We start from the raw sequence: 22,015 nt of genomic DNA on the forward strand, positions 1-22,015 counted from the left end.
GAAAGCTACCAATATTAGATAATAGGCTCTATTATTCAGACTAAAATGAATTTATTCTCCAAAAGAGTTTCTCTTCCAGAACAAAGAGAAGCAGAAAGGAAACTGCCTAAACAGCAGAGGAACAAAAGTTCTACTCCTGACAAGAGGATTTTGGAAAACTAAGAAAAGGAAGACCAGAAAAATGATAATGAATCATCCATGCAGCAAAGTTGATAAACTCTACTTACCAAGGAAAATATTGCATACCTTATACCTACATATAGTGTAAATGACCCAACAACCTTCGTAAATTGTAAATAAATATTTGTAAATTGCTGGAAGATTTTGATAGTAATTATTAGGAAAAAATGGATAAAATTAGGTATTTGTGTGAGAAATTGTGATTTATTTAATGCTTCCGAGGGAAATTAACTTCTCAATACATGGTAATTATTTTGCTATCTTCTATCGGTTACAATAATGGAAGATAGATTATTATTAGCACTTACGCTGGGTTACATTCTTTTTGAAACTGCACAGTATAGCTCACAATCTTAAGCCTATTTTCTTGTACCTGACTTTCTTTTCTATTCACTATTGAAGGATTAACTTTAAATAAGTTTTTGCAGTAATTTTGCATCCATTAAAAACTATTGCATTTATTAATATTACTGGATTTGTAATATTCAAGAAGTACTGGAAGAACTGTGAAATTTGAGCATAAGGAGAATAGAACACACTAACTTCCCTGATTTGGAGGCTAGAATTTAGTCTCATTTGAAAATGAAATTGCAGTTGACTGAATTCATAAAATATACTAAGGAATAATATAATTGACTTGGGTTTAGTTTAGTACACAAATCTGAAATAAAGTTCTAGTCCAGATTCCTGAACCAAATGAAAGTGTCAAGGCTAGCAGAACCATCAAAGAACTTTGTCCATCAGAAGACAAATGACTTAAGTTCAAGGAGTTGAATCATAGAAGACTGAGGTACTTGATATATAAAAGGAAATAAATGCTGCACATTGTTTCTTCCTGCCAACCCTTTTCTATTTCAAAGACAGAATAAGATTTATTTTGTCAAAGTTTTAGAATTAAGTCTTACATTTTATAGGTTTGCCATATGTTCAAATTTTTTAGGTTTTCTTGAAAACATCCTGTTTTCTTCCACCTGCACATCTTCAGCCAGGAAAAAAAAATATTCCCAGTAATTGAGCCTGAACTGTAAATTTTGGACTAGTGTCGAGGGTGATGTGCAGTGTTCAGAAGGAAAAACAAGATGATGACAAATTCCTACAGTACATTCTAAAAAAAATCACTAGAGATTTATTATATCTCAGAAAGTAAACATCTTAAGTAAGTCAAAAGACCCAGGAATCGAAGAATAATAGGAGTCATCTACAATGTACAGAGTAAGGACTATAACAGCCACTTAAGTAGGCATACAGTACATGCAGAAGACTGGCAGAGAACATCCTCTAATCTAAAGAGAATCTACAAACTAAAAGTCAGATGATACAGTGAAAATTCTTTCTCAAGACAGTTTCTTGTATGCAAGCTTTTTAGACCAAGTTAAATCCAAAAACATTAGGGAATTCATAGAATCAGATAAATTCCTGGAAGCTTGAATTCAGTCATCAGTAGACATATAAAAATAAACTACAATATATATAAACACTATTTATAGAATCATAGGGCAGGAAGGGACTTTGGAGGTCTTCTCTTCAACCATCTGGCTCAAGGCAGGAGATCTTATATCATCCCAGTAAAATGGTTGTCCAGTCTATTCTTGAAAACGTCTGGTGACAGACAGGCTGTTCCATTGATTGTTCTGTGTCAGAAAATTTCTCCTAGATTCCAGTTGGATCTCTCCTTAACAAGCTTCCACCCATCATTTCTTGTCTTGGCTTCAAGTGCTTTGGAGAATAAGTTGACTCCCTCTTGTTATTTTTCTTGAAAATACTCTCAATAGTCCCAATGCAGGTCCCTTATTCTTTTTTTAAAATGATGCAGGCATTTATTTTTTTAACAATGTTTTTATTGTTATTAAAAAAAAATTAAACAATCATTCAATATTGTATCCTCTGGTTTTAAAACTTGGTTTTTTCTCCCTCTTGTGGTTAATATTGAAATGTTGAAGAGTTAATGCTTGCTCCCTCCTGTGCCTGGTGTCTAAACAAACTTTAAATGTAACACATTGAAGGCAAATCAGATCACTTTCAAAATATACTGTATTTTGCAATCAATAATTTATCTTCAAGTAATCCACAGAGTAAATCTGCCAGATTCTCAGGAGAAGGCCCTGCCCATCTTGATGGGCTACACTGGAAAGCTTATTTATCATGGCAGGCAGAGAGAAGCATTGGTGAGAATGTGTTTGGTTTATGGCTTTGTGCCTTGGAAACTCTGAACTTCTCTTGCCAAGTCAGCTCTTCTTTTTTGTAAACAAGTTTTATTCAGTTTTCCATATTTTAACGTCTCTTTTTAGTGAACAGCATGGTTACATATTCAATTTTTATATCCAATTCTTTATCTTAACAGTACTTTTATACATTTTCTATTTTATTGTATTATTCCAAATATTTATCTCATTAATTAATTCACTTATGATAACTTCATAATCATTATACTTTAGTACTTTTAACTGTCACATTTGTATATTCTTCTATAAATTGGTTTCCCCCCGAAATCTCAATATAAGTGCCCCACCTCTAAGTTATAAATTCATTTATTTTCACCCCTTTTAAATCTCATTAAAACATTTAACATTATTACCTAAAACATTAAACTTAAACCTTTTAAAACTACATAGCATATGTAAATCAGATTCTGCATTTTTCTCCTTTTAAATTTCATTAAATTCCCACCCCCCAAAGACATATTAATCTACTCATTCAAACAGTAAAACAATCCTAAACCCTAAAGTTAATTCCATTTCAGCTCTCCTCCTATATCATTTCATTTATTTCCATATATTTAATACACATATTACATTATTCCATTCATATTTAAACCAAAAAAGCCAACATTCCAATCTTAAAAATATTTTAATATATCTAATATGCTTATTCCAGTATTTGTTACAATTATCTCTCTACATAAAGAGGAAGAGCATTAGATTCCATTATCCAAAAAATAACAATTCTATTTTTCCATCTTGTCAGTCTGTATGTCCCTATTTTGTAACTATAAATTTACTTATATTACCCCTCAATACCTTGCAGAATCCCCTTTCTATATAATAATCACCCATTATCTCTCTGTCCAATTGATTTCCCCATTTTTTTTACAATTCCCATATTTCTTTGTTTCCAAATCGTTTCTTGTCCTTTATTTTCCCCTGTCTTTTCTCCTTTCTACTTTCACTCCAGTATTTATCCCTCTATTTATAGCTTCCTTTCACCCTTTGAATTTCTGCTGACTCTTTTTCCCTTTTTTAATTTTTCGGATATTCCCCTATTTAATTTCTTAAATCTCCTTTATTTATTTCCAACTCTTTTCTTCTTTCTTTCAAGAGTTCTTGGTTCTCGATGATCACTAAAGATGGTCTCTTCTATGATTTGCTCCACCTCCTCTTCCACCTCCTCCATTTAAAAAAAAAATGTTTTAGTAAGTCTAAGGATATTCTCAGCATCCAGGTTATGGTTGTCCCAAAAAGGTGATATTTTAAGAGGCAACTGGATTTTCTGGTTTTCTTTGAAGACGTTTCACTTCTTATCCAAATTTCTTCACTTGAGGCTGAAGGAGCTTCATCCAAGAAGCTGAAGAAACAATAAAACCAGGAAGCCTCTTGAAAAGCACCTTTGGGATATTTTAGTAAGGCTTTATTTTAAGATCCTAACTGGTGGAGTTATTTTAAAAATTCTAAAATTTCAAAAACTAGAAGACTTTGAAAAAACTAAAATTTATTTTAAAACAAAAAGAAATAGCTTTATGCAGTTTTTAAACAATCTTTGGGTCCCTTCCTTCTTTTAGAAATTGGTCTTCTTCAGGTTAATGTTGAAATAATACTTAAAAATTAATCATTTGCTCATTCTTGTCACTAATGTTGAATTCTCTCTTGTAGCTAATGCTGTAGTTCTGATGCCATTCCTTCTCTCTCCTTCTCTCTCCACTTTTCTTCTTCCTTTGCTTCTTTAACTTTACTTTTCCTCTTCTCCAAACTAAGCACTTCACTGCGTCTTCTACCTTTCACTTTTGCTGCCAGTTGTGCATGCCACTTTGCACTGTCTGCTGCATACATCACTATTTACACTCATTGGCAATGCTCCTAGGTGCATGTTAGCTGTGCCCATAATTGCTGTCAACAACATTGCCCAACACCACTGCCACGAACTGTACATATTGACTGCAATGCCACCTGCATTGATTGAGCCAAACACCAGTTGTATACCCCGCCATCTTTTCCCCATCTTCTTTTCCTTCCTTCCTTCCTTCCTTCCTTCCTTCCTTCCTTCCTTCCGTTGTTTCTTTTCCTTTTCCTCTTTAACTTTTACTTAACTTTGCTTAACTTTATTTTTCTTCTTCTTTCTCCCCCCTTTCTGAAACATCATGCTGGGTCATAGCTTTTGTCTGTCAGTTATGCAGCACCAATTCTTTCATCGTCCTTTTCTTCTCATCATTTGCTTCTTTTACTTTACTTAACTTTGCTTGAACTTTAGCTCTCTTTCACTTCTTTCTCCCATGGCACACAACTGTTTTTATCTGTTGTGATGTAAGGCTGCTGCCCATCACTGCCATCTACAATAATTACACTCTTACCTAGGAATCAACTGTCAAATCCAATTTCAGAAATTTCTGTAAAGTTTATTTCATCCCTTGATTGCTTCACTTTGTAATGTTTAAGGTTAATGCATAAATATGTATGACTATCTGTTCTGTCTCACCTGTGACCACGAAGTGAGAGTCCAAGTTTTCAAAGAAATATAAATAAATAGACAGGACCAGGAACGACAGAGTTAAATTCCTTTGACTGGAGAAGTCCTTGGCAGTCTTCCAAAAGCTGCCTGCCAAGTCCGATAACAAACAAGACCATAAATCAAAAGGCAAACGCCACACAGAGAATTTGTCAAAGCTGCTATCCCGAATAAACAAATTGTCCCAAACAAGGATTCAGAGCTAACACGCCCTCTTTTATTTCCTGAGGGGCGTGTCAGTCTCTCAAGTCAGTCCCTGATTTGACATTTCCTTTTACGTTGCATTTCATGCTTCTGCCTGCGTCTTGCCTTGCATCAAACCAGCATTACTCGGCTTGATCCTCAGCCAAGGACTCCGGCACTCTCTCCTTATCTGCCGACACCTGAGGCACAACCAGGGAGGAAGGTTCTGGGGGAGGAAGATGATTCCGAATCTTCCAGCAAAGCAGGCTCAAACCTCAGAGCCAAATCCTCCTCTTCCTCATTACTCGAGCCTGTGTCTTCTAACAGAGCAGGCTCAAACCTCCGAGTCACAACACCTATCCATATGGATTTATCCTAAATTATTATTTACCTATGCTTATTTGAAATGTGTTTATAAATTTATATGTTTATTTAGTTTATAAGCTTTATAAAATCAAAATTTGATATAATGGACTTGCATGCAGTATAACATTTTTTGCTGCAATTTACATCTTTTGTATACATTGGAACAGATATTTATTCCACGTAATACATTTGTTGCATGCAAATATTATGAATGATGTAATTTGCTTCATTTATATGATACCCTCATCAAAACATTAACTATCTAGGCCAATGCTTAATTGAATCTATTAGATAAGAGTTCATTATTTTTCCAAGATATTTTCTCTTAATTTGGGTAAAAAGCACTCTTTCTACTAAAAGTCACATATCCTAGAGATAGCTATTTGACAGTAGTTTCAAAACATCTGTGTTTTCATAACTTAAAATGAGATTTTGAAAAGATCATCATTCCTAAATAGGTAAAAACAAATGATTTATTTCTTTAATTCTGTTCTTATTCTCTTCCCACATTCTCTGCTGATTTTTAAATAATATTCCATCCACTCAGAAAGAGAGTAAATTGGCTACAATTTTAATAAGAGAGAGAGCATCTTTCCCTTCATTCTTTTTAATCTATTTCAACAACTTGAGGATATGCTGGAACAACTTTTCAATTCATGCGAGGGCTGGAATGAAATATTGAAGAGAGACGTCCTCATGTAGTAAGATGAAATGAACAATTCTGTTACTTGCAATATCTGCAAGACACAAATCCATATTTTAAAGAATAACAAAACCCAATATGAAGCATGGTAATTGGTCAAGTGCTTCTTATTCAATAAAGAGTGCATACATCCTCAACGTATGACTATAATTGAAACCAGAAATCTGCTCATGTCATTACAGTCATAAGTCAAGGCAAACATGTTATTGGAAGTATTTTCCTGGTCTTTCTACTGGAATGGGACAACTTGCCATGGCCATCTCGGCAGTCAACTCACCATGGTCAACTTGCCATGAGACAATTCACCAGAGGCCAATTCATTGCAGCACGATTCAACTCAATTATTTAACATAATTAAAAAATATTTTAATTTTTGTCATTCACATTTCATTTTGTTTCTCCTTTTGCATACTTTAATTATTCTACACCATTTCTTCAAAATTAGCAAAAGGCTTGTCCCATGGTGAGCTGTCCCACAGCAAGTTGGCCATGATGAGTTGTCCCATGGAGAGTTAACACAGTGAGTTGTCCTAGACCCCTTTCTATGGTTGGTGCGAGGAAAGTATGGTTGTTGTTAATCAAATCTATTTTTTAAACAAAAGACAGCAAAAATAATCATAAATTGTGGTTACATGACCGTGGAACACAACTGGTCATAAACTTGACTGGCCTGAGGTACTATTTACAATGGCCAAGGGTGCTTTATGGTTCAAATGGTTTTTAAAGGACCCTGTAAGTTGAGGACTATTTGACTGGAAGAATATAAAATCTTCCTTGGCACTTAATCAGAAGAATTTCAGTCTCAGTAGTGAATAGGAAACTCAGAATTTCAGTTCTGCATGGTACTTGCTATAACAAAACAAGATTTTTAAATAAAAAACCAGTAAATAATGAGAAAAATATAAATCATGGAGAAGTCGTCAAGGAATCATTAATTATTTACTGTAAAAGTAAGATTAAATGCAATCTTCAAATATTCAAATATTAGAAAAAACTTTGAAGAAAAAAGAAAAACATAAAAGAACTGCACAACTGCACTACAACTCCATTTTTTTTGCTGGTGGCCATGAGTTCGCATTAAAAGGCAAGATATATCTAACAATAATCCGAAACTGTATGGAATGGCAGTTCTCTGAAAGTCTGTTGAAGTGGTCTATTACCAGAAGAGAATTTAGCCAAACGGTAATTATGAATTTGCAGTAGCATGACAAATAGTCCTGTAGCCAGCAGGATAATTTGCCAGTCTGCTAAAGTCATGGATCTGAGACTACCAAACTGATATTGGTATCAATATGCATATTTGTTTTGGATAAATATTTTTATTTAGTTTTTTATTGTTTTATAGTGTTTTATTGTTTATTGTATGTTTTAATTATAAGCCACCCAGAAGCATTGAGATGGACAACTGCAGAAATTGAGTAAAAACAAATAAATATTTGATCTAGAACTGATCCTCCATTGAGCACCATTGGTTCAGCCTGAATAAATTAACAACCAGACGCTTTCATTTTATAGAAAAGAATGACCATTTTTATCAAATATTTTATGCACCTAGATATTAAATTGATTAAAAGACTAGTAAAAAAGGAACACTTACTACACAGTGCTTTTGTGGGGTTGACTTGTTGCCCTGCAAGGAACTGGAGAAGTCTCTTAATATCAATGCGTGCCTCAGCCATATTCATAGGGTCTCTTTCGTGAGTAGAGTTTTGAGAGTCATCCCAAGATACTAAAATTCAAAACAGAAAGTATTTTGTAATCTATAACCAGACTTGTAAAGTTAGCTATAAATTCCACATTTAAAACATTATAATCAGTGCCACCTGAGATAAGAGCAATCTGAAAATAGCCAAGTAGTTAATAGTTAACAGATGTGGTCATAGTCCTTGACTTATGACCACATCTGAGCCCAAAATTTATGTTGCTAAGACATTTGTTAAATTTTGTCTCTCTTTATGACCTATCTTGCCACAGTTATTAAGTGAATAATTGCAATTGTTAAGTTAGTAAGACGGTTGTTAAGTAAATCTGGTTTTCCCATTGACTTTGCTTGTCAGGTTAAAAAAATAGTTCACAGGACCCCAGGACTGCTATGGTATGTCATTTAATGGGGTGAAAATTATTTTTTTTAATTTTTTTTCAGTGAGGGGTTTTAAAAATATGTGTTTTTAAACCAAGAATTCAAATCTGCTGTTATTTTTGCAATTGCACAATGTTTAGCTTGGTATGGTAAATCCATGTCTGATCATATCCCACACAAAAGTTTCTTGTAATCCAAATACTGATAACTATCTTTGCAAAATTATACCTTATGCTACAAAAATAGTTTTTTTCTGCATGCATATTATCTAGCTAAGCAAAAAATAATCCTTGCAATCATAAACTAACATCAGAATGCAATTATCTGAAATATTTAAGCAATTTTCATCAAATCTTGTTTTGATTTGTTCGACATCAGCTGCCGACTTGCTTCTTAGCCTCTGATGTGACCTGTTTCACACATCTCTCTATTCAATGGCCATGACAATTAACTTCTTTATTTCCACTGTAGTCAGTTTGCACATCAAAGGTAGCTCATATACATCTTCAGATCAGTCTTATCAGTTCCAGCAAACTGGATCCTCTGGTATTGATTAAAGGCATTTTTCTTGCATGTACAAAAAATCTCCCAGCACTTCATCATCTGCACTCTCAAGTCAATGATCTTTTGCACACCAGTTCTCCTCTTGAATGTCATCTCAATACAAGAGTGTCTGGATTAAAATTTCACTGAAAGCATACTATGCACTGAATGGTTGACAAAACAACCTCTACTACAGCCTTCCTTTTCAGTCTGACTTGCTGCAGCTAAAACAACACATGACACAGGCCTTCAATCCAGGAATATTTTACTTGGATTTTGAACCAGCAAGTGTAGTACACATCAATGACGTATTCCATTATCATTCTTAAGTTTTGGAGAGTTTTGCCTTAAAAGCCACACTTGGAAACTCATATTCGACAAAGTCTATTTGCAGTTGTCAATCAGTATGAATGGCTTACAGGGCTAATTTCTAGAAGGGCCACATCTGTGGGAAGTTCTCCAGTCCTTATGGCCTGTATCTATAAGCTTGATCAGTAGAGAGATCCTTTACAACACCATCGCTCAGTGAAATGAAACAGTGTTCTAATATTTGAGGGGCTGCCACAGAGAGGAAGGGGTCAAGCTATTTTCCAAGGCACCTGAAGGCCAGACAAGGAATAATGAAATGGAAGCTAATTAAGGAGAGAGATTCAACCTAGAAATAAGGAGAAATTTTCTGACAGTGAGAACAATCAATCAATGGAACAGATTGCCTTTGGTAGCTGTGGGAGCTTCATCACTGGAGGCTTTTAAAAAGAGACTGCCATTTGTCAGAGATAGTGTAGGGTTTCCTGCTTGGGTGAGATGTTGGATTAGATGATTTATACTACAAGGTCCCTTTCAACTCTGTTAATCTGTAACTTTAGTGAATGAAGGATCAATATCAAGTTTGTTGTAGAGTCTAGCACATTGCCAATTTTATCAGCCCATTTGTTGTTAGACAAGTTCTTCCGATCCAATTTTATGATTAAGTGCCATAGGGATAACTCATTCGTGTGAGGTACACATACTAATCAGATCAATTTCTGGTCAAGCTTAACCTCTTCCAAGTGCATGGCACCTTCACAGGCAGTATTAACATTTGTAAAATTTCCTCCAATAATCTTCAAGCTTTTGTCAATGCTTTTCTTTTTCATGAAATACACCAGATTATCTACAACCACTTTTCCTGTTTTTGAGCTTTTTCCTGGAGTGAAATGATAAAGATATCTTCCACCTGGCTCACTGTACACAGAATAATGTTCTTCTTTGATGGTACTGAGGTATTTCTGACTTATTTGCTTTCAGCATAGCTTTAGTTGCATCTATATCAAAGAAGATGCATTCTATTTCACCTTCTTACAGAGCTCATCAAATTCTTGACCTAGGGTCTTCATAATTTTTCCTGGGCTTTCTTGATTTTATTGTGGTCAACTACAAGTCTCTTGTCTTCATCAGTGCTCAAACCAGCATCTATGAAGAGGGCTGTAGTAATGGCAGCAGTGGCACGTAGACCCACACCATATGCTCTGCATAGCAACATTTGTTATTTCTAATCCATTGTATTCTGTCTTTTCTTTTGAAGTATTCATATTCATATTCATCATAGACGTCTGTCATTTTCATCATAAAAGAGATAATTCGTCAGTATCAAAATATATGGAATACTTCTCTGCTTATATTCAGTGAGCCTTCGTCTCTCATCATATTGCAGCTTTGCCTTTTGACTAGTTATTTCTGCTCGGGTACACCTGGCAAACCAATCTTGTCTCTCTGGCCTTTAACAAAAGCATGATCCTTCAATGGTATCTTCATCTCCTTAGGGCAGATACAGTTAATGTGAGCTTCTTTTCTGCAGCCAGTAGGGCAGCCTAATTCAGCACACAGAACAATTTGACCCTTGCAGTTGAGCTGTTTGGAACCCAGCTGCAGAAGTGGCAGACAACTGAGCATGCTTGCACAAATGGAGCTGTGTACACGTACATGCTTGCATGAACACTCGTGGAGAACTCCAACCCCCATCCCCCACTGGTCTAAAAAGCTGGAAAGATTGGGGAACTCTGTTCTATTTGATCCAATTCAAGTGAAGAGGACCTATGACTGCCAACTAAATTTTGGTACAGTATTGATAAACTCAATTCCTTCCCAGGGTCCAACTTCAATCAAAGAATCCCATTTCCAATCAGCTCGGGCCCAGACGCTCTGAAAATTATTAAGGCTTTCCAGATAACTGCATCCCCATTTTCTCAAGATCAGAGATAGTGCCAGGTGTTCTACATCTCACATAGGGAAAACATCAGTGATTTGTGGTAAATGCTCTTCTGGCTCCATTGCTATTATTAAACATAGTGGCTCAGCTGTGCTTTCAACCAAATCACAAAATTCCAGAAACCTTAACAATCTGCTCTTCTGAGCCGATACAAGCCAATTCTGACACATCACTGTAGAACATCTTCTTCTAATTTCATTCAAATCTGTATTATAAAGCCAAGGTGGCTACTGTGTTCACAATAAAATCATGGATAAGGGGAATCTTGTTAACATTCAAGAACAATGGACAAGATAATCCTTGTGGCCTCTATCAGTTGTGCAATTCTGTGATGTTTGGTATAGTGCTATATGCAGATTTTCAATGAGACTTTATTCCCAGAAAAATACCTCTAGCCTCATTGTATTATTTCATTTCTAAAGACCTGTGAAATCTCTCCTGGTCTGGAAAAAAAAAGTAAAATGCTTACCCCAGGGAGGATTTCCAAGGTCTCTGAAGTGAGTTGTAATACACACTAGATCAGTTTCTATTTTCAATTCCATCTCTCCATTTAGATTTGCTTCTATTACCTGCATGGAAACAAATCAGTTTCAAAAGCCCTTAATAACATTTTCCAGTTCATTCTCACCATATTCTTATGAACACAACTGTACAGTACAAAAACTGCACAGAAACTTGAACTGAACACTTGGTATTTGTGGAGTTACCCTCAGCATATGCCGTAGTTTTGAAGATAGAGAAGTTGAATTTCAAATAATGAGTCTTGATACTATGAACAATCATAATAAGCAAGGTTGCTAATTAAATAGATCCCCTCCTAACCTAATAGCCTAGATCATTGATGGCTAACCTTTTCAGCACCGTGTCCAAAGTGCGCACCTGCACCCCCAAAATGCAACACGCACACATCCCTGCATATGTGCCCTACACCCTGCATGCGCCCCACACATGCGTGGCCGAGACCTGAGGACCAGCTGGCCAGCAGGAGGTGCATGCATGCGCAGCAGAGCTGAGCTGGGGTGGCGGCTCACGTTCCCATAGAGAGGGTTCTGCATGCCATCTCTGGCATGTGTGCAATAAGTTCGCCATCATGGGCCTAGATTATTGTCATGCTGTTTAATTTTAAAACAAGTAAAGTCTTTTGCACCATGGTTAGACTCACCCCCTACTAACTAAAAGTCTGAGCAGTCTTGATTAATATGCAAAAGAAAAAGGAATATATGGAATATTTGTAAGAATGTAAAGCCATGCACTTATGAGAACCTTTATTCCTTATTCTACTTTATTCTGTAGCCCGTATCCAGGCAAGCCGATGAACAGCTTGGCACCTTTCTATATGCTCCCAGAGTTTTTGACCATTTGATGTTAATTTAGATTCTTTTAATTAACATTTTTATTATTTTAATTATTTGTAATTAAGAATCATTTATCAAAAACTGAGAAGAGGAAGTGGGTGAAAATAAGTAGTCACTAGTTTCATTTTATTTACACAATAGAGGCTTCATAGCATTTTTTAAAAATAAAAATGATATATGGCTGAAAAGTGTTTTTTTTTTATAGGATGCCCATTTGAAAAATAGACAAAGGACTGAGAATAAAGGTGAGAATAAACTGTCTAATGAGCCTTCCAACAAATGTTTTTATAATTTACCATACTTATTATGTCAGCCAATCTTTGAAGAAGAACACTCAAAACATCATCTTAGCATTTCATAATTTGGTTGTTAGTGTGAAATCTGACTCTCCAGAAATCATTTGGACCACTGTTATGTTAGCCAATATGGCAATTATCACAGGGATGTGATATGAGTTCCAAAATTTGTGAAAAGAGCAAATTTCACTGTCCTTTCTTCAGAGTTCCTGCTTAGGAAGTGGTGGGTCTTTCTATATTTGCATGTTAATGCTATGCCAGTTAAAATTCAAAGCTGCTTCACAGCAGGCAAAAGGCACTAATGCATCATCTTTTAATGCAACATCTTTTCCCAGAAATGCAGGGCTTCCCTTTGCAGTTTGATAAAGATACAACTGGTTTAAAGATGTTGCTAGAATGAGCTATATTTGTGCCTACAAAATACTGAAGTTCCTTTCCCCAAATGAATTCTAAGTGCTGCCCAGCCGTAATATCTTGGCAACCATTAAATATCAAATATGTAAGTTTACATATCAGATTACCACCAGATATTGACCAAACAAGGCTTGATGTCTTGCTCATTTACAAGGCTAAACGAGCTAGGAAATCAATTCCTAATATGCATTATGCACCAAATCAGCCTGTGTCATAACTTAAAGGAGAGAAAATAAAAAAATGAATATCTTACTATTCCCACTATGGTCTAGCCTAGAATGGATTTGCTTCATCTGTAATTCATTTTGAGAAAGCGATTTATACAATTACTGATTATATCAACACAATTTTAAAATAGTATATTCCTAAATTCTGCAATAATTAAGCAGAAATGCAATTCAATTATATTTAACTCTCTTCCCAAATATGCCTTCACAATTAAACATATTGTAACTTACAACAGAACTGCTGAGATTTTTCATTCTTTCCACAACACATTTCATTGTCTTCAGCACAGGTAAATAAATACTGACCTGCAAAATAAGATCAGTAGCACTCTAGATAACCTAGGAATATCTTATCAGTGACACACTTTCGAATATGATACATTATCCCATGGAGAATTAAACTAATTTAGAACCAAGTGATATTCTATAGTTTCGCACATGATTGAATTATATGGTTTTGGGTGAACTCACCCAAATTTAGCTCAATTTATATATATATATATATATATATATATATATATATATATATATATATATATATATATATGTATATATATATGTATGTATGTATGTATGTATGTATGTATGTATGTATATGTATATGTATATGTATATGTATATATATAGCTAAACTCTGAACCAGGTCACGCTGATAAATATATCTTTTTCCTACCTATATCATTCTTCAAATGAGAATTCTAGATATAGGGAAGGACAGGCCAGCAAAGCTTAATAGCCTTGAGACAAGTTAGATGGGTCGAAGTAAGTATTTTAAGTTATACCATGGCCTGAGTTTGGGCCAACTCCTCACACAAAGATTCTACTTAGCTATCTGCATCAATTGAGTCTGGCTTAGGTCTTGAGACAGAATCAAGACTTGTCTCAATACTCCAAGGAACCACCTAAAACATTTGAAGAAAAGAATCAGGCTAAGCACCTTGGCAATAAAACCCACTTGAAAGTGTTCCAGTTCTGGCTTAATAAGTATTAACTATATATATTACAACTAGTGACTTAGTGAGATGAGGTTTAATGAACATCAACTGAGTAATGCAAGGGTTTCTATAGCCCATGTTTAAGAATTGGTTTGTGGTAGGGAATCGTGAACATAAGAAAAGTAATTCCTCTATATCTCAGATTCTTTTATTTTGTCCTTTTGTCATGATCTTGACTATGATTAATTTGTTTTATGATTTCAAACTACTTTTCAGTGTCACCTGTAATGTTTTGTGGAATTAAACCTTGGACTGAATTACAGTTTTACATTTGGAAGTATTTCTATAATCTGATGCATGGAACTAATGCATAAGAATCAATGTGAAAATCGTACAAAACACTGGAAATAGCCCAGATGAAAATGTTCACTGGTATCAAATTATACAACATAAATGCTAAGAACAAAAAAAGTTTTTACTGTTTTACAAAACTATTTTTAAAATCTAGTTTAACAATTATGTCAGAAACGTAAGAAATTTGCTGCAATTCAGCTTAAATGCAACAAGAAAATTTAGAAGAAACCAGATAAAACTGTTTTTAAAATCTAGTTTTAATGCTCTGAAAATCAAGTTACTTACATCGAAGTTGGGCACACTGGGTTCTCTGAAGTCATTCCACAGTTTTCTGGGGATAACTCCTACAGGAATGTCATGAGTCACAATGCGGCTACTAGTTGACAAGGAAGGCTAGAAGAAATAAACTTTATATGACCAAAAGCGTAATTTTTCATTATTTAAAGAATTACCACATTTCATTGCAGCATCCATAAATATTTTATACCAGAACACAATTCCTTCATAACTGCAAGTAACACCATGACTTCAAGCCTATGAAAATTGGTACCATAAAGTTATCTCTTCTCCAATCATGTGTGGATAGTTACAGTGAAACATGGTCCACCCTTAATCATTTCCTTCTAATATTTGCCTGACGTTTAGACAAATCTTACAGCAAAATTTTCAAGAAATCAACTGCCAAAGTCCTGGAAATCAAATTTGAAATGATTGCCACCTGGAAGCTTAGAAGACAATTTTGCTTACCGTACAAAACACTCAAATGTGCTTTGAACCCACTATTTACTTCTTCATAGCCTGAATCTTCACAATGCAGATCTCCGTTGTTTAAGAAATTAAATCACACAGAATTAAATAGTAACAGATTTCCTTATGCTGTCATTTTTACATGGTTTCTGTAAACTGTAAAAACCCCAAACTAATCCTCATACAGAGGCAACCAAGTATTAGTATTATAATTTAGCAGAATTGAAAGCTATTATTTTCCTCTGATACTATATAGTAAATCTAGGGACTTCAAAGAGCTAAAATGCCACAGTATCAGGGATAACCGTATCCGAATGTTCAACGATATGAAGATCTCCCTGTGCAAAGTTATGCTGAAAGAAGTTAATGTGTCATGAGAATTTACATTTGCATTTTGTTATTGACTTGAGTATATTGCAATTCTCCTTTGATAGGAAGACTGACATTTCACTTAGAATAATTCTCTACTCACCAGCTCCATGGCTACTGTAAGGCAAGGACACTGTTTATTAGTCAATTTGATTTTCACTGTCTTGGCATTTTGAGCAGTTTTAAAAGCCCTGGAGAGGTTTTCAGGTGCCAGTTCTAAATAAATTTCATTATTTTCTGCAGAGACACCCTCCATCTGGAATTCATCAAAGAAGTTCATCTAGAACAATTTTAGAAAGCAGAGATGCTGATAAGGTTAGTGTTATTAATATTGGGTTTCATTTAAAAGTATTTTGTATGGGTTTAGTTTTTCTTTTGCTTTCATAGGTAAGTAAGTATAAGTAAGATAGCTGCTATATCATGAATGTAATCTTACGACTTGACTTGTATGAAATATCAAAAAGTATGGTCAAAAGCATTAATTCACACACATCTACAAACAGATCAGATAACAACAACCCATAGCATTTAATAGCTAATTAAACAAACAATACACATGGAAAAATTATTAACTTTCATTTGTTAAAATCTTCCAACACACAATAAAGTCTCACAAAAAATATTATACATCCTGTCTATAATCCTTTCTATAGTTTAACAGAAACTTTTTTTTTCAAATAAAGCCTTTAGTTTGAATAAAAGGAACTTTAATCTCTGTATTTTATTTAACTGTATGCCATATACCAGGGGTTGCCAACATTTTGGACCTCAGGGACCACCAAACTCATAATTTTAAATCCCGCGGACAAGAGACGCTGGGAAAACCCCCCAAAAAATCTGCAGGAAATTTCCCCACTCCATTTTCCTACCGATCGATCGTTCTTTATTTGGGATTGCAGGATACTGTTTCCAGTTCCGTTCTTAGGGGAAGAGAGACAGAGAGAGACTTTTGGCTTCATGCAAGGAAAACAGCAGAAGCAGAAGCCTTTCTTTCTCTCCCCCAAACTTCGCCAGAATGGCACAGCCTCCTGGAGCAAAATGCCTTGCAGGATCCCACAGACTCATTTCTTGGGGGAGAGGAAGAGAGACTTTTGCTGCTTTCCTTGCGTGCAGCCAAAAACAGAAGAAAGAAGTGGAAAGAAGCGGCCTGGTGGCCAGGCGGGGCGAGTGAGGCAAGTTCCTCCTCTCTGCCCTTTCCCCCCTCCCCTCAATATCTTGTGTTGTTCACACTATGATTCAAGCCTTGCGTTCCCATGGGCCATGTGGGTGGCACAGCTTTGTGTTGCCTCGCAGTCAGGATTGCTTTAGGGGATGCTTTGAGGGAGGGGTGACATTTCTCTGTGGACCATCAAAATTTTCTCATGGACCTCCAGGGGTCCCTGGTCCAATGGTTGGCGACCACTGTCATATACTAAACAAATAAACTATTCAATTCTACTTTGCTGGCAGATGCATAGATTAAATAAATCTCTAGATTAGAGATATATAAAATACAAGCCACTGACCATTAGCTTCCCTCTGAATTTTCTGCAGTTGCTAATCTGCAGTGACAAGAAATAAATGCTACCATCTGGAGACAATTAAGAACGGGAGAAAAAAGCTGCTTTTAGTTCAACCTACATTATGCTATCATTACTTGCATGATTTACTGCTATGGACTCAGATTGTTACATAATCACATAGCAGTTGTTCTGTCTCACCATATAAAAGAGTAACAGAATGGACCTTAGAAGTCTTCTAGTCAAACCCCCTGCTAAAGGAAAAGACACTGTACCATTCCAGAAAATGACAGTCAAATCTCTTCTTAAAAGTCTCCAGTGATGGAACATCCACAACTTCTGAAGGCAAACTGTGCCACTGGTTAATTGTTCTGTCAGGAAATTTCTCCCTAGTTCTAGCTTATTTCTTTCTATCCATTGTTTCTTGTTTTCCTTCTGGTACTTTGGAAAATATTTTGAACCCCTCTTCTTTCTGGCAGTCACTCAAATATTAGAACACTACTATCATATCACCAAAGTATTTCTTTTCTCTAGACTAGACATACCCAATTCCTGCAACTGTTCTTCATTGGTTTCAGTCTCTTCCCTCCCAATCAGGTTTGTTAATTCTTTTCTGCACTCTTTGCAGAATCTCTACATCTTTTTTATAATACTATGACCAAAACTGGGTGCGGTTTTTTAAGTGTGGTCTTACTAAGGCTTTTTAAAGCGGTACTTCATGTTATCTTGATTCCGTCCCTCCATTAATGCAACCTAGGACTGCATTGGCATTTTTGGCTGCTGCCACACACTGCTGGCTCTGTTGAGTAAGTGTAAAAATTTACCTTTTTCTATGTTTAATTTCATTTTGTTAGTGTTAAAATCTGTCAAGGTTCATCTGGATCTTGAATGTTCCTTCTGGGGTGTTGGCTATTCCTGCCAGTTTAGTGTCATCTGCAAGTTTGACGAGTTCCCCTTCTATTCCCTTATTCAAATAGTTTATGAAGATGTTGAAAAGTACTGGGACTAAAATGAAACCTTGGGGTACCCCAATGCTTACGTCCCTCCATGGAGATGTAGTTCCATTAAGTACTACATGTTTTGTCAGTCAGGTATAAATACATCAGATAATGACACTGTCTATCCCATATTTTTTTAGCTTACCAAGAAATGAGTTCTGGTCTATTTTGTCTAATGCCTTACTGAAATCCAAGTATAATATGTCCACTGCATTTCACTGGTCCATCAATTCAGTCACTTTGTCAAAAAATGAAATAACCTTTGTTCAGGATGATGTTTTTGACAAACCCGTTCTGGGTGCTGGTTATAACTTTGTTTGCCTCTAGGTGTTCATTTCTCTGTTGCATATCTCCACAAATATTGATGTCAGGATGATTGGTTTCTGGTTTTCTGGAATCTATCTTTTTTCTTTTGAAATTGGGAACCATTATCAGCTCTTTTCCAGTCTTCTGGTAGTTCCCTGGTACTCCAGAATCTTTGAAAAATATAGTTCAATGATTCTGAGATCACATCTGCTACTCCTTTAGAACTCTGGGATAATTTTGGTTCCAATAATTTGAACTCATCTAGATCAGACATGTGTTTTCTTATCATTTCTTGCTTATTTTAATTTGTATTCTACTTTCTCTGTATTTTTGATAAGCTGATCTGCATTATCTTTTTGCATGAAGACAAATACAAAAAATGAATAAAATAGCTCTGCTTTCTCTCCACTGATGATTACTTCTTTGCCATCTTCTCTCATGATTGGACCAAATGTTTCCTTGACTTTTTTTTCTTGTTTCTTATATGTTGAAAGAAACTGTATTGTTTTCGTCATTTGTTGCAAGTCTTACTTCATTTTGAGCCTTAGCTTTCCTGATTTCATCTTTGTAGATTTGGGCTATAAGATGATATTCTGCCTTAGTTATGTTTCTCTCTTTCCATTTTTTCTATTTATCCTTTTTGTCTTTCAGTTTATTAGAAAGTTCTTTGTGTAAATATACTGGTTTCTTTTGTCTTTTTTTAAATAAAGCATTTAAGTTCTTTTATGAGCACCTAGTACGTGCATTACTTTTGTAGTAGGAATCACATCAGAAATTACTTTTGATTGTGGAGGAAAATCCAGAAATCTCCCCCTCTCTGCTTTACCTACACTAATAGTGAGAAGCTTGCAAGCAAAAACAGAAATACCAACTAAGAGGCAATTCACCTCTGTTTACTTTATCTGGATGATACTGTGTTAAGACAGGTGCTAAGCTATCTAAACTCTATTCTTCTATATCCTTAAATTATGACAATGATTTTCTGGCTCTTCTTGGATATCATTTAATTCTTATGCGTCTTTAATTACTTCAAATTCAACTTGCATTTTTGCTTGCCTTCTGTCTTTCTTGTTCGTTTATTTCTATCTAATTATTTTTGACATTTTGTAGGAACATTGGAGGAACTGCTTATTGTTATGTACAATACTGTTGCCATTACACCACACATAATTCTTTGTGAGGAGCAAGTATTCACAATGAAAGAACATATCTGTTTGCTTGTTACAAAATTAAAACCAAATGCACTTCATAGTTTGCTGTTTTTAATATTTTTCACCCCAGGACTCTTACCTGGTTAAGCTCACACCACATGCTAACACCGCCATTTGCCACTTTGTCACTGAGGATGAAGTAAAGTTTATCCAAAGTAAGCCGCAGGATACAAGTTTTAGCTAATTTAGCAATTGTGCTTATCACACCTGTCAAGACAGTACATTTTACAACATACTCTCTTAATATCTCTATATAATAGAACAACTTGAGTCACAGGAACAAAAATAGAGGATGAAACTTCATTACCAAACAGGCATAATTAGAGGTTAATTTGGAAGTTGCATTAAAAATTACTGGACCCCACTTATAACCCATCACTAAAATATTAATTTATCACTTCTATAAGATTAACAAAAAAGATTTGGAGCCAAATTTATAATCAGTGCAATAGTTTTTCAGCTGTTTACCTGTGTGCAACTGTGACTGAATTTTTATAAGGTTTTATTGACAAAATTAATAAGCAATTCTTATCTCACTCAGTGTTTGCTAATCATGGAAGTATAAAAGGAGTCAGTCTTTGAGGTAACATAGTACTAATAGTCATTAAGATAGGCTGCAACTTTTGAAGTATCCCTGTAAATACCCCCCTTTTTATTTTCCCTGTATATTTTTACTTCTCTAAAGGCAGAATGAAAACATGAAATTCTTCCTGTACTACACACATTATCTGAATAATATATGGCTTGTTTCAAGCTTAGCACACTCTGGGAAGCAAATCACTGGAAAGAATATGTATGTGCTTGAATTAATCCAATTCAACTGGCAGCTATGGAACTATCATACCATTTAGCCACCTCGGTAGCGTGGAACAAACAGATGGACTGTCAAATAAATGAAACACTTTATTTTTTTTAAATCAACAGCCACGTTTCTATCTCCATTCCTAGCGGAAGGCTTGGAGGAAGCCCGCCCTTTTGATGGAAAAGCGCCGCTTTTTAAAAACTGCAAATCGGGCGGACACTCGGTCAAAGAAATCACGGAGGGGGAGGCAAAGCCGAGTGTGCTCTTTCCAATGCTTTTTCTTTCCAGCTGAACTTCAGCCTTTTTTCTCACGCTCTACTCACGAGTGAAATGATTGAGACATCCCACGTCTATAATCTTCGCTCGAAACCGCATGACAAAAACTGCTTCAGCATCAAAGCTCTCCCTCGCTTTCCTCCAATCAACCATAGAGAAAAAAGGGAGACAAGTGCACTTCCGGTTCCCGTTTTAAGCGTCTCAGTCGTTTTTATGCGGAGTCCTCCAAACTTGGCAACTTTAAGATTTGTGGACTTAAACTTCCAGAATATGCTGGCTGGGGAATTCTGGGAGTTGAAATCCACAAGTCTTGGGGACCCGTTTTTATGCAAAGTTACCGCAGAGTTATCTCGCTGCTTCTTCCTTCCTTCCTTTTCTTTTTTTTCTTTTCCCATTTGGGCCAGCGGTTTCATAATCTCATGGCCAGCCCAACGAAGTGGGAATCGGAAATGTCGCAGATCCGACAAAAGACCAATTTCTAATTCTACGAACTCTTTCCATAATTTCTTCGATCTATGGTGAAACCCGGAAGCCGAACCAAGGGGTCGCTGCCAACAATGCCTCCCCCCCCGTTTTTGTTTCACTTTCCTTTATTTTGTTTACTGGCGGTTCGGAAAGGTTGCATTTTAACGGGAAAAAAAGATGATTAGTGTCTCCCGATTTAGGACTTTTCAGGAAAGTTTTCGCCGTTCCATCTGGCGAACAGCCGCAACACAAGTTTGGGGGGTGGGGCGACTCGCAGAAAGCATTACCTAATCATGTTATGCTTACTAACAGAAAAATAAAGTTGGAAGGACCTTAGTGGTTTTCTAATCCAACCCACGCGCTCAAGCAGGAGACCCTATAGTATAGGCATAGGGCCTATTCCACATCAGACAAGTGACTGATCTCTTCTTAAGAGTCTCCACCCCACCAAGCCACGCCCACAGAACCGGTAGTTAAAAAAAAACTGAATCCCGAAACTTAAGTGGTTTCAATCTTCTGATAATCAAATTGCAAGAAAGAAGCTTGCAGAAAAAGTGGTTTATTTGCCGGTTTATTTTTAAAATCATATCTTTCTGCAGCTGTGCTTCACATACATCCTACTCTATCCCAAATCTCTGACAGGCCAGGGTAGCTTGGTTTTCACGAGGAAGATGGCACGCATCAAGAGTAAATTCTTTCATTACAAAACTTTTGTTCAATAAATGCGTATGAGCTGCGAATG

The 22,015-nt window shown here is 35.8% G+C and overlaps 1 protein-coding gene and 1 long non-coding RNA gene across 3 annotated transcripts; both read right to left on the reverse strand.

Moving 5' to 3' along the window:
- Nucleotides 1–4,092: 4,092 nt before the first annotated feature.
- On the reverse strand, nucleotides 4,093–5,687 carry LOC148124101 (uncharacterized). The gene is made up of 2 exons (XR_015740339.1): nucleotides 5,436–5,687; nucleotides 4,093–4,848 (listed from the first exon to the last, which is right to left on the reverse strand). It is a non-coding gene; the product is annotated as an uncharacterized LOC148124101 (long non-coding RNA).
- Nucleotides 5,688–5,900: 213 nt separating this feature from the next.
- HUS1 (HUS1 checkpoint clamp component) lies at nucleotides 5,901–20,974 on the reverse strand. Of its 2 annotated transcripts, none has more exons than XM_026702325.2 (8): nucleotides 20,856–20,974; nucleotides 19,810–19,858; nucleotides 15,820–15,996; nucleotides 14,886–14,993; nucleotides 13,543–13,617; nucleotides 11,489–11,588; nucleotides 7,746–7,877; nucleotides 5,901–6,182 (listed from the first exon to the last, which is right to left on the reverse strand). In XM_026702325.2, exons 1-8 carry the CDS (start codon nucleotides 20,873–20,875, stop codon nucleotides 6,100–6,102), a joined length of 744 nt encoding a protein of 247 aa, XP_026558110.1. In that variant the 5' UTR covers nucleotides 20,876–20,974; the 3' UTR covers nucleotides 5,901–6,099. The 2 variants fall into 2 exon arrangements, with proteins under 2 accessions (XP_026558110.1, XP_026558109.1); XM_026702324.2 differs by having other exon boundaries at nucleotides 19,810–19,937.
- Between the last annotated feature and the right edge of the window lie 1,041 nt (nucleotides 20,975–22,015).

This window comes from Pseudonaja textilis, chromosome Z, assembly GCF_049901715.1.
Source record: "Pseudonaja textilis isolate UNSWEBS1 chromosome Z, rPseTex1.2, whole genome shotgun sequence".
Classification (NCBI taxonomy): domain Eukaryota; kingdom Metazoa; phylum Chordata; class Lepidosauria; order Squamata; family Elapidae; genus Pseudonaja; species Pseudonaja textilis.